The sequence below is a fragment of the Urocitellus parryii genome, chromosome 5 (genome assembly GCF_045843805.1).
Source record: "Urocitellus parryii isolate mUroPar1 chromosome 5, mUroPar1.hap1, whole genome shotgun sequence".
Taxonomy (NCBI): Eukaryota; Metazoa; Chordata; class Mammalia; order Rodentia; family Sciuridae; genus Urocitellus; species Urocitellus parryii.
The window spans coordinates 76,971,345-76,987,707 of record NC_135535.1 but is presented as its reverse complement, the minus strand read 5'-3'; the positions used below and the strand labels follow the sequence as shown (position 1 = coordinate 76,987,707).

Here is a 16,363-nt window from a genome sequence, read left to right as displayed (position 1 = left end):
AAGCATTTACATGACTAATTATGAATGGGTTACATTATTAGTTGTATTTTCAACTCCATAAATCCTTTATGATAACTTTGTTCCTAAATTTTTCACTTTCCTAAGATAACCAATTGTGGGAGATCAACCTTGCACATGACTGAGTCACACTCCCTGGCTGTGTGCTGAGGCACTCAGTCGCAGAAAAGTGGCAGAGCTTTCCCCATCCTTCTTGGGTTCCAGGATCAGTGTCTTGTGCATGGGTGTGTCTTGCTACAGGCCCATGGGTGAAGCTATGCTCACCTGTTCCTTTGTAGTATAACCCTTTGCCTGTTTAGGATAGAATCTTCCATGGAAGTGCCTTCTGTATGTCCCCTTCTCTCACTATGCTCTTGGGTGTGGCCTACCCAGGTGTCAGTCAACCTGCTGACAGTGGACATCATGAAGACAGACTCAGCCCCCTGAAACCTGACCCCTTGCTTTATTTGAATAGCTTCTCTTCAATAAAAGGGGTCAGCGTGTGCTCTCTCTCTCTCTCTCTTCCTGTAGACCCTTAAGGTCGGAGGAGCCATCACAGTGACCCCAAAGAAAAAGGTATTTGTGTCTCTGTGTGGTTATTTTGTACAGCCCAGTCAGCTCAGTTTACCTGGAATGACCCCTGAGCCTTTTAGTCGCTAACAGAAACCTGGCAACCAATGTTAGCAACCTGATTATACAGTATTCTTATAACTTTGAAAATCAAAAAGATTTCCTATGAAGGATTTTTTGTTGTTGTTGTTAGATTTGAGTAACCTTTCTTCACAACTTTGTTTGGACTCAACATCAAATATGAATCCAATCTCTTTTGTTTATTTTAAATTAAAATGTTAGGAATATATTATAGGCTGAATAGTGTCTGTCTCCTCTCTCTCTCTCTCTCTCTTTTTTTTTTTTTTTACCACAAGAAATTCTTTATTCTAGATAGAAGGAGCACAAGTTTTAACTTGAAGGTGACCAGTAACCTCAGGGTTTAAGGCACAGCAATTAATGATATTTAGCTTGAAGTTAAAGCTAGGGCTGGAAAAATATAAATAAATATTGGGAGTAGAAAAATGAGGTCTGAGTACAAGCATTAAAAGATTATACAGACATACTCAGCTTAGAGAGTAAAGCATGCATTCTTGACAATAAAATTAACTGCTAGTGACATGACAACCAGAGGAAGTATACCAGGGCTTTAGGAAGTTATAGCAAGATAGAGAATAACTCCTCTCTAAATTTGTATCTTGAAGTCCTAAACCTCGGTAACTCAGAATACAACTGTATTTGGAGATAGGGCCCTTTGATTAGTAATAAAGGTAAAATGAGGTCATAGGAGTTGGCTCTAATTCAATGAAACTGCTGTGTTCTATAAGAGGAGGAGGTTAGGGATAACACATGGAGGGAAAACCATCTGAAGACACAGGGAGAATGATGGTCATCTACAAGCCAAGGAAGGGCCTTAGTGGAGTTCAACTTTACCATCCCTTCTATCCTCAAGTACAAGGAGGGAGTAAGTTTTCATTATCTCCAGTTTGGAGTATTTTGGTATGGCAGCTAGTAAACTAAATACAGAATAGCTTCTAATTTCCTTTAAACATGACTAAGTCTAAGAGATTCCATCCCTCCCTAGAGGTAAGTACTGATACCAAGTAAGTGTGCCTGTCCAGGCCCAATAATAACAAACAAAATCTCTCTTATAAAATAATAAGTATATACAATTATATAATGTTATCCTTCTTTTTTAAAACATAAATAGCTTACTATGTGTTTATTCTTTAATTTGCTTTACGTTTTATTCACCAATATTTGAGGTCAAACTTCATCTGATATATAACATTCCGTAACAATTAGTCATGATGGATATTTATGTTCCAATGTTTCATAGTGCAATGCAGCTACAGTGAGCATCCTTGTGTCTCCCTTTCTTCTTGTGCATATATTTGTGAATGTCCTTCTGAAGTAAATATTTTGAAACAGAATTGGTGGGTCATTTGTTATGCAGTATATAATTTTTGTATATCTATTTTCAAAACGAGTACAACAGTTGCTGTCACAAAAACAACAGAAAAGTTTACCAGTTCCCACAATTTAACAGGAATATTGTTGTATGTTAGTGTTCACTAACCTCATGAGGAGATGATACCTTGTTTTAATATCCATTTTCTTAATTGGTAAAATAAAATTTGTAGCTAATGGAAATCCATTCAGAAATCGAAACATTTCCAAATTTTTATTGGTACTTAATTATATGAATAAGAATTAATTTTCACATGCTGTGATACATAGACATTAATATTTTTCTTCATTTTCTAGTTACTTACTAAAGTAACTATTGGCATTTCTCCTTTATATTGCATTGATGAGAAGGATAGGACCACATTTCGTATTTTATAGTTTTTTTTATTACTTATCAGTATAATTTGAGGAAAAGAGAAAAAGTATAAAATGAATGTGCTTCCTGATTAGTACCTATGGTTTAAAAATGGATAAAAAAAATGAAATTATGGCTTCTGCTCTGGTTTAAAAGTGTCCCCTCATGTTCATGTGTCAGATTTGTCATCCCTAATGCAACAGCACCTAATAAAGGGGTGATTCATTTACTGAAAGCTCTGCCTTCCTGAGTGGATTATGTTGTTATTCTAATAGTGGGTTAGTTATCAAGAGAGTGGCTTGTTACACAAGTGAGCTTAGCCCCTTCTTGGTCTCTGGTTCTCTTGTGCCCTCTTGCCCTGTCACCTTCTGCTATGGGATTACCACAATATGAAAGGCCATACCTGATACTGGATTTCCCTGCCTTATGAACTAAGGGAAATAGATTTATTTTCTTTATAAATTCTTGATCTGTGGTTTTCTGTTATATCAACACTAAAGAGTCTAAGCTTCATAAGTCTTCATGTATTTTCAGCTTTATTTACTTATACTTTTCTGTATATTTTACTTTAAGAAAACCTTCTTGAACAGGTTTTTTTCCTGTGCAGCTGGAGCCAAAACCAAGATGTAGGAAAATTCCAGGACCGCATGGGATGGGGGTGGGGGTGTGAGCAGTTTCATGCCTCTAACTAAAAATGGGCTCATTTTTTTTTCCTCAGGGGATCAGGCTTGAGAGAAACTTATATACTCTTCCCACAAGTGTTTTATAAAATCCCTATATGTCATTGTTCCCAAGAGATGGATTTGGTACTCATACTTTGTCATTCAGGAGAGCTCTGTGGAAATCTTCTGAACCTACTTCCATTTTCCCTACTGCTGATTTTTTTTTTTCTAAAATTGACATCTGGTTCTATCATTTGGAAGATCATGTAATCTTTCTCCAAAATCAGGATACTTTTGAGTGAATTGTTGTGTTATCAATGAAGCCAGGATAGTGGAAAAAAACAAGTCCCTGTCCTGGCATTTGGAATGTAGAGTCACCTTGCCTCTCTCAGCCTACAATCCTTCCAGGTCTTGCCTGAGCCATCTGGGCCAAATCTAAACTTCCTAAGACATCCCATTAGATCTTGGAGATTTGATCCCTGGCTACCCATCCAACCTCATTCTTCTACATTCCTCTTCTGCCACTTCCCTATCTATATTCCTTATCTGACCACATATTACTTTCTTAGGATTTTTTTGGGGGGGGGTTGGTGCTATTTCATATACTTCTGTGCATTCTTTATCTTACTTGGCCACCTGACAAATCCTTATTTATGCTTCAGCAATAAGATATAATAGTACTTATTCCTTGTAGCCCTGCCTTTCTCTTCTGTTTTTTAATGGACTTTGAAGCCATACTGACCACTCAACCCCTAGTATTGGGTTCATGGATTGGCCTATAATCCTCTTACCCCACTCTTTGAGCATGAAGCATTTCAAAAATATTATTGTTTTCTTTTGGGTATGATATATATAATATGGCACAAATTATCTAGGGAAAACACTGAAGGCCAAAAAAACCTATTGTCCTAATTAAAAAATTGATGCTGATTCAGGTAAGTTATAGGTGCCAGATTATTTACAATTTACAAAATATTTTTCAGTTTTCAGAAGTTTTGGGTTTTATAATTGGGGATAAGAGAATTATAAAATTCAGATGTGTTTTTCTTCTCTAAACATTGCCACCCCATCAGTACATTTGTTCCTTGATCCTTCAGAACAGAAATCAAATTTATTCACCTCTTTATGTTTAGTGTCTAGTATGTATCACATGATCAAAAGATGTTGGTGGATCTACTGAACTCATATTTTGGGAGTTATTTGAAAAGGCACATAGCTGTGTAGATTTCTAGGTGTTTGGACTAACTGGAAGTTGGGTGATTTGGAGGGAAGGTACAGAACTCTTCTATCTTATACTGTGTAGGCATTTAGACCTGAGTTCAAATGTCATCTGCAACCCTGTGTGACTTTGAGCAAGTTGTTTAGGTCTTCAGAACCTTGGTGTAAAATAAGGGTAGTTGTATTTTTTTCATACGAATGTTGTGATGTTTCAATAAGGAAAGGTAGGTAAAATTTTGGGTATTGCATATTACTCAAGCATTGAAAATGAAACCAAGTGTTTAATGCTCAGGTCTTTATGAGTTAATTTTTTTCCAACAAGCTACGTTCCACAAAGTGAAAGAAAAATCAAAAGATTGAGGATTTAGGAGAATTTATAAAGTCATCAAAAATTTTAAATGACATTTTTATGACTATGATTCAACATTTAACCATGATCTAAAGGGTGCTGTATCATGAATTGGAACTTAAGATGAAGTAGCCCCAGAAACATGTTAAGTCAGGTGTTGAAATGGTCAGATATGCACTTCAGAAATAGCAGTCTGGCCAAAGAGAAGACAGAAAAGGAGACAAGTCTGGAAGAGGAAAAACTGATTGACTCAGTGAAGAGTGCTCTGGTTCAAGGGAGAGTTACTAAATCAGGAAAAAGAGAAGACTCAGGAGAAAATTTGGAAATCAACATTCCAGTGAAGGAATGTGAAGGAAAAAGTTCTAGTGAAGAAGTGTGAAGAAAAAGAAGGGCAGGAATATGACTCACTGGGAGACAGACAGGATGGTGAAGAAAGGAAGACCACGATTTGGGTTTTGGCTGAAGCACGTGTGATCATGCAAATAGAAATTTGCGTAGGCTCTTGGTCATGCAGACAAGACTGAAAGACTTCCTTAAATAGTGGGATCTGAATCCATGGAAGAGAAAAGTTCCTCAGTAGAATCATGAGTCCGCCAATATTTAAAGAAAGAGAACTTTAAGGAACAAGAAGCCTGAATAAAAGACTGGAAAAGAGGATAGGGATAGGAGCATGGGAGGAATAGAGGAACTCTAGATAGTGCAGGGGGTTGGGAGGGGAAGGGAGAGGGCATGGGGTTATAAATGATGGTGGAATGTGATGATTATTATTATCCAAAGTATAAATATATATTTATGTATAAAGACACTAATTGGTGTGAATATACTTTGTATCCAACTAGAGATATGAAAAATTGTGCTCTATATGTGTAATAAGAATTGTAATGCATTCGGCTGTCATATATAAATTTTAAAAAACAGCAAAAAAAGATATGAAATAATAATCAAGTCAGCAGTTTTTGTAGCAGCTAGAACAATAATATTTTAAGGAGTGGTCAACAGTGCAAAGTGTTAAAATAAGCTCATCTGAAATAAGGGTTGACAAATTACCATTAACATTAATAAGTACCTCTTTAGCAAATTTGATGAGACTAATAGAGAAGAGGCTATGCTAACCCCACGAATGTGGTTTAAGAAAAGAATGGCAGTCTGTGAGTACAAATAATTTCTTTAAGAAATTGTGCTTACAAGAGGAGTAGAGAGGGGGCAAAAACTGGAGTAGCACACGGAGTTGAACATTTTTATTTGGTAGGATGTTTCAGCATGCTTAAAACCAGTGAAAAGGAATCAATAGAAAAGAAGTTGAGTGGAGTAATTAAAAGTGAAGTCCCACAAAAGTTGACAAGGGATGGAGTCTGAAGCAAGGGTGAAAGAATGGGATCACATTTTCCTTTGTAAGAAAAGGTGTCCATTTTGGGTGCTGATCAGTTTTGCCTCAGGGCAAGAAGTCAAGGAAATTTTTTATTTATAACTATTAATATTTTTCTATCCAAAGAGGGAGTTAGAGAGTCAACTGACAATTATTTTGCTACATTTGGGGATAATTTGGTGTGTCAGTCAGCTTTTGTCACTGTGACCAAAATACCTGGGACAGATAATATGGAGGAGGAAAGGTTTATTTTTGGCTCATAGTTTTAGAAGTTTCAATCCTGTGTCCAGCAGCCCCTTTGCTTTGGGCCTGTGGCTACACAGAACATGGTGAGGAGGGTGGGTGGTAAAAAGTTGTTTATCTCATGGCAGCAAGGAAGGGTAGGGGCAAGATATAGTCCCCGAAGGCGTGCCCTCTGGGACCTACTGCCTCCAGCCATACCTGCAGTGGATACAGTTCCCAGTAGTCCTTTCAGCTATCAGTGGATTAATCCACAGGTCAGAGTCTTCATGAACTAATTACTTCCCCAAAGCCCTACCTTTGGGCGATACTGCACTGAGAACAAAGACTTCCACAAGTCAGCCTTTGGGGGACATTTCTGATCCCAAACCATAACATTTGCAGTATTTAGAGGGTAAGAAAATTTTGAAACAGGATCTACAAAGAACAGGAGAAAATTGAATAGGAAAAAGTAAGATGCCCATTCAGCATAGTGTTGAAATTGGAAGCTAATAAGAGTAATATGAGGGCTGGTATTGTGGCTCAGTGGCAGAGTACTTGCCTGGCATATGTGAGGCACTGGGTTCAGTTCTCAGTACCACATAAAAATAAATAAATAAATAAATAAATGGAAAAGTATTGTGTCCATCTACAACTAAAAGAAAATATTTTCTTTTTAACAAAAGAGAGTGATATGCTTCTGCCTGGTTTTAAAATCTCCTATTCAGTTGCTTTCAGGTAGGAAAAAAGAAACAGTTGTATTTATCCATGAGTGAGGTTTCTGATTTGTTTTTCAGGAGAACGTAATAAACCCCAAGTGAAAGTGACTGCGACGATGAAATGAGGCATCCCAGGTATGATGATGTACTCATTGATGGGGACTCACAGGCAAGCAGGAGGTGAAGTAGGAAGGAGAAAAGGCTCATGAACTGGCATTCCTGCTGAGAAAGGCGGACACATAGGAGCTTTGTGTGTGTGTGTGTGTGGGGGGGACTGAAATACTTGAATTGGTAATTCTAATATAATATTGTTTGCCATAGTGACACGTGTTTCAGCATCATTATAAAGGGGAAGTGGTAAGGCAGAGAATACTGGAGGCAAGGGGCCAACTGCTGGGATGCCCCGGTGATGAATATGAATGGCTTGTTTGTGCCACATGAACTCCTAAGTTACACATGACAATGAGTAAACTTGATGACTGAGCTCGCTCTCTCTAGCTTAAATTTTCAATGTCTCCAGATAATTAAAAAGAATCCATTATATGATATGCATCCTATTATATCTTAGTAAGATTAGGAGGTAATGAAATTTACACAGATTAAATTAGGCTGTGAGATAATGAGGTTTAAAATTACTCAAACTCTAGTTTGATTACATCCATTTGCATAAACATTTCTCTACCACTATGTATTTACTTATCTCCTTATCTGTCTCTTTGTCTGAATATACATCTCTACCTTAACTATAAACATTTTACCCTTTTATCGTGTCTTAATATAGCAAAATGAAGCGACAGAGTTCTGAAAAACTGACAAAAGATCATCCTTATTAGAAAACACAGTAAATGCTCCAAATGCGAATTCCTCTGAAACATTTAGAAAAGCAGAACTTTGTCAACGTCTATATAACCAGGCCATCCCATGTGTGTCATCTCACCCACTGTGACTCATGAACACTGTTAGGTCCAACTGCTGTCACCATGGGCCTGGTCATGATCATGGAGAAAAACACAGAACAGTTTTCATGTTCTTGATTCCAGTTACCACTGTCTCAATTAGTACACTTATGTGTGTGTCTTTCTGAATTGTTATTTTTTTAAATTTTAAATTTCTAGTTATCTTTAATGTTTTAAGTTGCATAAAAGTCTTATTTCATATATAAAAATGATAACTTATTTGATGATATTTTTCATGTGTTTTGTTTCACTGGTTGCTCCTCACTGTGGCCTGAGCACTGGTTGCTCCTCATTATGAAAAAACAAAGGCACTATCAATTCTGGATCAAAAATCCACTCAGAAGAATCATACTCAGAATTTTAGTTTTTAAATTATTTAAATCTACTTATTTCATGTTTTCCTTTTTATGGTTTTGCATATGTAATATATGATTTTTAAAATCTCTAAGTTTTAAAGAGATCTTTCCATTAGTATAAAATGAAAAAATCCTACAGGATAAGAAATTTATCCTATAGGATAAATTTCGTTAACTCCTAATCTTACCAAGATATAATAGGATGCTTTAAATTATGTGTCATAATTTAATTGTCAACATTCTGTTTACTTTCTTGGTGCTACATAAAATAATGATGTTACATCAAATACTGTTATAATCAATGGCCTGTTAGATTCAATCAAATATGGTTACCAGCATGGTATTCAAACTTATTTTTAAATCTTTACATATTCTCATAATTGTGTAAATAATTTATAATCTGTGATTATATATTACACATTTACATGAACTAAAAGAATCATATGGATTATCATACACTTAATTAGTAGCATCAGTGCAGTTCAATGCCTGGCAAGTTGCTTTTACATAGAAAATGCTTAAAAATATTTGTTGAATAAAATCATATGGTGAAGACTGCCTTTTAGATATATTAATAACTCCTACTGTAACATTAGAAATGAATTAGATACATAAATAAAATCAGGAACATAATAAGCTTCTGATTATTTTGTTCATTATTCCTATGATTCCATAAGTACTTAAACAGAAGTAAGGGAATCATGAAGATTGAGAGAAATCAATAGCTTTTGTTTGATGAAGATAATGTTTTAGTATGAACAAAGTGACATTCACAAACTTCAAAGTTGACAGTGAGGTTCCCTATTCAACAATAAAATAATAATAAAATAATAGATTAGACAATAGGCTGTAAAACATTTCAAAATCCACCTGAAGGGGAAAAAGTTACCAATATTAGCTCCTTTTCACCCCCTACCCCCAGATGATCCACCCTTCTGGCTCCAAGGCCAGCACAGCACAATTCAATTTCTCTCTTCTTTTCTCTCTCTCTCTCTCTCTCTCTCTCTCTCTCTCTCTCTCTCTCCCTCTCTCTCTCTCTCTCTGTCTCTCTCTCTCTCTCTCTCTCACACACACACACACACACACACACGATTCTTAGTATCCATTTGGGGTTGGTTTTAGGACCCCCTCAAAATTCCCAAATCCATAGCTGCTTAAATCCCTCAGGTATTTCTACATATGCAATTCATATCTTCCCAAATACTTTAAATAATCTCTGTATTACTTATAATGCATAATCCAAATTAAAAGTTGTATTGTTTAGGGAATAATAACAAGAAGAAAAGTCTGCACATGTTCATTATTGATGTATTTTTCCCCCAAATATTTTCCATCCATACTTGGTTGAATCTACTAATATGGAACCCATGGACATACGGGGATTTCTGTGTGTGTGTGTGTGTGTGTGTGTGTGTGTGTGTTACATATATGTGTGTTATGTTTTATGTAACATATATTCATATATATTTTCCTGTTAATCTGAGTCATATTAGTGCCAGCTCTTACATTTAAATGGTACTTGGGATATATGTGATATTATGAAGCAAAATAAATCTACCTTATTAGACAATAACAAGAAGCCATCTCTTTAGTCAGGATTATGTTTCTAAACTTGATCAGTGTTGGTTATTCAAAAAATGGAAATTGGCATTGTATAAGTTAAAAATGAGATAATATGATTTATTGACCTTTAACAATAACACTAACAAGAGGTCCAGTTTCTTTGATATATTCATACTAATTATGCCTTGGGATTTTGAATAAGATGACTTTCAGCTCTTTTTCCACTGTCATGTTGTTTCCAGTGCCTCACAGTAATGAATTTTAATTATGATATGAACTGTTAGTTACTTACCTTGGCCAAAATATGGCAGGAATATATTACAAATGAGACTTTGGTGAACTTTTTCCTAATAACAAATTAATAAAAACAATTTAACTGTTTGTTTTAATATCTGTTTTCATTATAGGCTTTTGTATGAACACATAAAAAAGAATTAATTTGAAATTATGAATTTAAAGTTGTACATTTCAAACACACTAAAATCTTTTTCATAATTTATTGTTGGTACAAATAAATTCTATTTTCCAAGAATATGAGTAAACAAATATTCATATGGATTTAAATGAATATATATGCACATACTCAAGTAAGAATAATAAATAATGTTGTGTGTCATATTTGGATGATAGTAAAGACAAAAGGTTAGGATTTGAGTAATAATGGCAAATTGAGAGATTTTTATGGACACTTTCTAGTATGTCATTAATTGTAGACAATGGCATAATAATAGTTGAGAGAACTATCCTTGCAAAAATTTGTTCCAGTGCCCTTTAGCAGCAAGAAATGCCCTCAAGATCTCCTCTTTCTTTTTCTTCTCTTTCTGTAACTTAGGCTGGCCTCTAAGAATCCCTGAGTTCTAATCCTCACTTCATTACTAACCAGTTTTGTGATTTGGGGGGAAGTTTTAAATTTTTCCTTGCCTTGGTTTTCTTACTGACAAAATGATGATTCCCAATTCTAACTGGAATGACTAACAGCAATTCAAATAATGATATGGTTAATTTTTCCATGATATTTTCTTCTTAAGCAAACTTACATGCCTTCTTTTACTGTTGTAAATGCATCCATAAATACATACATACAGATGGCCCTGAGTTATGACTCTCCTGTGGTGCAAATACGGTAGAAACCATACTTTGAATTTGGATTCTGATCTTTTCGCATGCTAGCAATATGTGCTGCAATACTCTCTTGTGATGCCCAGCTGTAAACTGAAGTACATGATCTGAGCACATTTAAGATAGGTACAGTAAGCTGTAATGTTCAGTGGGTTAGGTACTAAATATATATTAGACTTACATTTTCTATTTATGATGGGTTCATCAGGACATAATCCCATTATAAATCAAGGAGCATCTAGATTAAACAGATATTCCCACTTTCCTAGAACTTCAGTAAACTGAGTCGATTTATTGTGCACTTACAAGTTTAGCTATGGACTCACAGTTGTAACTGAACACACTCTGGAGAAATAAATGGACATCCATTTTGTTTTCATTTGCTTTTTCATGAGTATGTTTCTCATTACATTCTAGCTTTTCACTGGGTCAAGTGCTCTATTTCCTGCCATTATCATGGACTAAATATTTTGTAGACTTATCTATATGATATTGTATTAGACACTGGAGACACAAAGGTACAGGTATACCTAATTTAGTTTCACAGGGTAATTGAAAATTATTAAATAGAACTTATTCATTTACAAATAGGATTTTATTTTATTCATTCAACAAATATTTATTGAACTTCTAGGATGTACCATAGATCACCGCAGATTAAAGAATAAGCAAACCCTTGCCCTCAAAAAAACTTACATTCTAGTTACTTAAAAGTGCATATCATTAGTAGAATAAATTTAGATCAGGAAGAATCTAAACTTTCAAAAATAGATATAATTTTAATTAGCATTAGAAATTCCATTAAAATTTATGGTACTGTTTTTCTTCTTCCAAAATTTTGTAAAAAAAAAAAAACCCTTATAAACGAATGTAGATGTACTCCCAAAAATGATCAACTTTTTTTTTCATAAAAATTACATTGAAGATTAAGATATAAAGAAAATGTGATTTAAATTAAATGGACAACTATATAAAATCACTAGCATAGCAACTAGATTTCAGAGATGCCTAACTCAGCAAAAGAAGAAATATAGATCTTAGTTTATTACAAGAATAAAATGCAAAAAGAAAAATCCCTTCAATATTGCCAGATATCCCAGAATTAAGGGAAAATGGTTGTTTGCTATAACTTGCTGGGCCTTCAAAGATAGTCTTCCTTTTGTTTTTGGAGTAAATTGAGGCCAAGAGCAATGTACATTAATAATCATGTGACAATGAGACAAGAAATAGTAAAAATTGGCCATTTTCCAGTGGAGTGATGATGTCAAGGAAGGAAAAACGATGTTTTCATGCATCCCTTTTCACATGAGTATATTGAGCTTCAATTTTTTTCTTTCCCGACCTACAAGTCTCAAGGGAAATTTTCCACTGATAAATGTTTCTAAACTGTAATTCTTAAGACAGTCAGGAAGATGTGCAAAACCTAGAGTTACTGTGATCCAAAAATGATAACTCAACTAAATAGTTTTTTGTTTTGTGTCTGTTGAGTAAACCTACTGAGTCCCACCATTCATTTTAAGCCCTAATTATGGTCTCAGAGAAAAATCATGGTGTAATTTTAAAAACTGTAATTAGTTATCTCTTTTTTTTTAAATAATGAAGTGCTTCAGTAAATTTCATTGATATGTACCTTCTCATTATCCCCACCTGTAAGAAAACGAAGACTACATGTATGAACTTATAAGAATTTATCTAAATTTTTGCTTCAGGATCTTTAGTCCCAAATTAAAATAGTATAAAAATGCAAAATTGAAACACTGATGAATTAAGTGCTTATTCAAATATTTATATTAAGTGTAGGTCTATGTAACTATTATGTGTGAATGTGAACTTCAGTCGGTTTGATTAGCTGTGATTTTATGAGGCCTGTCTTTCAAGCAACATGGTTTTATTGAATCTGATAGACACTTCTGCAGTAAAAACTAACCTGAAGTGAACTTAAATCCAGTTAAAAAATGATCATGTATATTCAGTTAGTTTATCTGAAAAATAAAAATTGAGAAAAACATATTGTTTTGTATTTTTCTAGACATTCTAATATTTATCATATTGTGCAATAAAATGAATTTAGTGGGTAACATCTATTTGGGGGAGAGGGAGAATCAGTGGTTAAAAAAATTCCACCAAACCTAATTTTCCAAAAATTGCACATGATGAATGTTCTGGTATGCTAGTAATGTGAATCCATGTAATGGTTTTTATCTCAACTATTCTAAAACAGTAGATTAATTAATATTGAAAGCTATAATCTAACTGGTCACAAATTTTACTAAAATATGAGACTGATCAACTTGGTTGGAAGGGGTCCTAAATGGCAATAACACTACTGCTGATTCTCTTGCCAATGTTATGGTAAAGATGGTGATGCTTGCTCTTTGGGGCATTTTAGAAAAAGTAGGAAAATAGCTCATAAATATATATGATTCTTAACTCCTTTAATAATAGTGGAAATAATAACTTTAACTGGAATTACCTAACTCTCCTTCCTTCTGTTTCTAATTACTTTCAAAGTAAATAACCACTGCACCATTAAATTCCATTGATGTCCTCCTACCAGCAAAGATTTCTCATTAAACAATGAGCAGAAGGATCAACTATGGAAGTATTTTTATTTAGGGACTTATAATAAAGGGCACAAGTGCACTAGTTAAAAGAAAATCTACAGAATACTTTGTAGCTGTGTAGCTAATGAATGTTATTAGATTTAATATTTAGTAAATATCTTTGTATCTACTTCATAGATATCTATTCATATTGGAAGTCTATTTGCAAATTAGTTTACTTCCAACTGTTGCATAAATTTGCAAATGGAAAAGGCAGACCAATCTTGTTTACCTTTGTTTCATATATCACCTAGCAAAATAGCTCTAGTAACAGCCACTTAATATATATGTTCACATACTAAATTCAATAACCTACTTATGTTTTTCCTTTAAGGTGAGAAAAAATATTCACACAATTTAGACTAATTTTTCTACATTTTTTGTTCCCAAGGTATAGTCCAAAAGAAATTAGGACTACACACCTTCTTATACTGCTTAGGAAAAAACCCAGAAATTCATATAGTGTGTTTTATCTTAAGCTTACATAGTTGTATAGAGTGGAAAGATTTAGAAGGCAGTACTGTATTTGGTTTTCAACCTTCATGCATTTACATTACCAGCCAAGAAGTCCTAGGAAACCACTATTTGGTGTGTGATTACAAAGGGGCAGGAGAGGGTAATAATCCGTAGTTTTATTTAAATCATCAAATATAAATGATCAAAACATGGGGCCTTAAACTTACCCTGTACCCTATTTGCAGAGTCTTAACTTAATCCTATGTATCACTAAAAGACATTTCACAAGATATGACCCAATATCACCACAGTGGACTCTAAGGTTATACTATTTCTTTACCTCCTGCTTAAAGATCATACACAGGACACAAGTATACATGATGCATGATGTTCATTCATTCCCTTACAGTGTTAATTGAATTTCATTCACTTACAAGAATTTAATAGAAAATAGAATTTAGCAAATAGAAAAGACTCAGCTGTGTTTATATATTCCTCAAATATCTAAGTTTCCAACAGGTTGATAGCAGCAATTGTGTATCATTGTGTTCCAGGGTCTAAGCAGCAGTATCTCACGAACTGCCACGCAAAGACAGAAGCCCCTCTTGGCTCCTGTTGCCATAAGGAGAGAATACGAAAACCCCTGCAGATATGCCACTTAAAACATGGTATGTAAATCCAAACCAAATCACTTCCCACCTTTCCCCTTCCTTTGTCTGTGACTGCTTTGAGGTGGGTGGTGTGGGAAGCACTCATGTGCAGTCCTTTTCACTCTGGGTTCTCTACTGTCCTGCTCTGCCTAGAGCTTGTCCATCCAGCTCTCACCTGTTGCCCGGGCTACACTTAACCCATGAAACCCCACACCGGAGACCAAAAATGATCTGAGAAAGCAAAGGGAAAAAATGAGATCCTGCGGAAGGAAAGGCAACCTTCTAGTCAAATGCTGAAAAATTCAGCACAGGTGTTTTGTTTCCCAATGCAACAAGTGAGGGTCATTTGCCCATGTCTCCCTCCCCCACTATTGCGCGGGTAATCAAAACCTTTTCCCCCAGGAGTAACTAAAGGTGGCTCTGATTCGCCTCCTTCCCTCAAGCCTTGGGGGGGGGGGGGAAGAAGAAGAAGAAAAACATCTGGCGCCTGAAACTTCTTTCCATCTCCAGATTTCTGATGGTGGATGTTCTCCATCCCACCACCCCATTTTATTCCAAGTTTCCCGGAGGTATAGGAATGATGCTATAGGTCGGGGTGTTGGGGACGGGTGTGAAAGTATGTGTGGAAAAGACTTATAGCCTTTTCCCTTTTCATTAGAAAAATCATACATGCTGAGGGTTTTGAAAGCTCTCAAGTACTCCACAGGTTGCTGCTGAAAGTTAACCCGATTGGGGACTCTTTCTGTTCCTGAAGGTCAAGGCAGCACCCTGTGCAGGAGATTCTTTGCGTTCAAGCATAGATTCTCGCGCCTGGCTCCTTCGCGGAGCCGGTGACCCGCGACACGCAGGAGAAGCTAGGGCAACCAGAGTCCCGCAGGCGAATCGCCCCCGCAAGCAGTCGCGCCGCAAGCGGTCCCGGCGTCTCCACCTGCGTAGCCTCTTTCACTCCAGGATGTAGACCAGAGGCGTGGGAGAGCGCAGAGAGACCGGGTGCAGGCGCCAGGAGCAAAAGAAGCCGGCAGGCAGGAAGCAGAGCAGAAGCCCGGCTGGTAGACAGGTGGAAACCCAACCCAAACACCCCTCGCTCGAGGTCGCCAGCGGCTGAGTCAAAGGAAGGATAGAGGTAGGAAGGCGCGGCGCCCTAAAGATGCCCCGGGCATGGCGCACGAGTATCAGCACCCGGGAGCTTAGAGCGAGCGCGCGGGGTCCCAGCAGAGCGCGAACACCAGAGAGCCCCGGTTACCTGTGCTGCCTCCGCTCTGGCTGCCCCTGTCCGGGGGAAAGATGCCCGAGCACTTCTCCCACTCCACCTGGCCTGCGAAGCACAGCTCGGTGACGATGTGCAGCGCCTTCTGGCACAGGCTGCTTACTCCGTCCTCTTTGTGGAAACTCATCGTTTGGTTTTTCTTCGGGTTTCTCTCTTACTCAGTTAGCCGCCCCTTCCCCTTTCCGTAACCTCTAGGCTGACCCTTCTTGCGCCCTAAGCCATAGCCAGCCCGCGGGTTCTTTGGCTGGTGAACGAGCAGCCAAGATCCCAATAACTCTTAGGAGCCTGGAGTTGGCCCCATGGCTCAAGCGGAGGGCGCTGAAGGCGAATAGGCACTGGCGGGCAGGAGGCGGCGGCGGCGAGGTTTGCTCCAACTCTCCCGCCACGAGAGCGAGCCGTGACTAGCTGGAGCAAGAGACCCCGCATGGAGTGCCGAGAGGAGGTGGGAGAGGAGAAAAAGCCAAAGCCCTCCACTAGCAAGAACGCCCC

At 36.8% G+C, this 16,363-nt stretch overlaps 1 protein-coding gene across 1 annotated transcript in view; it reads right to left on the bottom strand.

Moving 5' to 3' along the window:
- The window catches only part of Syt10 (synaptotagmin 10), a 52,513-nt gene extending 36,512 nt beyond the window's left edge, over nt 1-16,001 (bottom strand). Inside the window, exon 1 of the mRNA XM_026393966.2 lies at nt 15,851-16,001. Coding sequence (XP_026249751.2) covers nt 15,851-16,001 — 151 coding nt within the window. The remainder of the gene's footprint in view (nt 1-15,850) is intronic.
- Nucleotides 16,002-16,363: the final 362 nt, after the last annotated feature.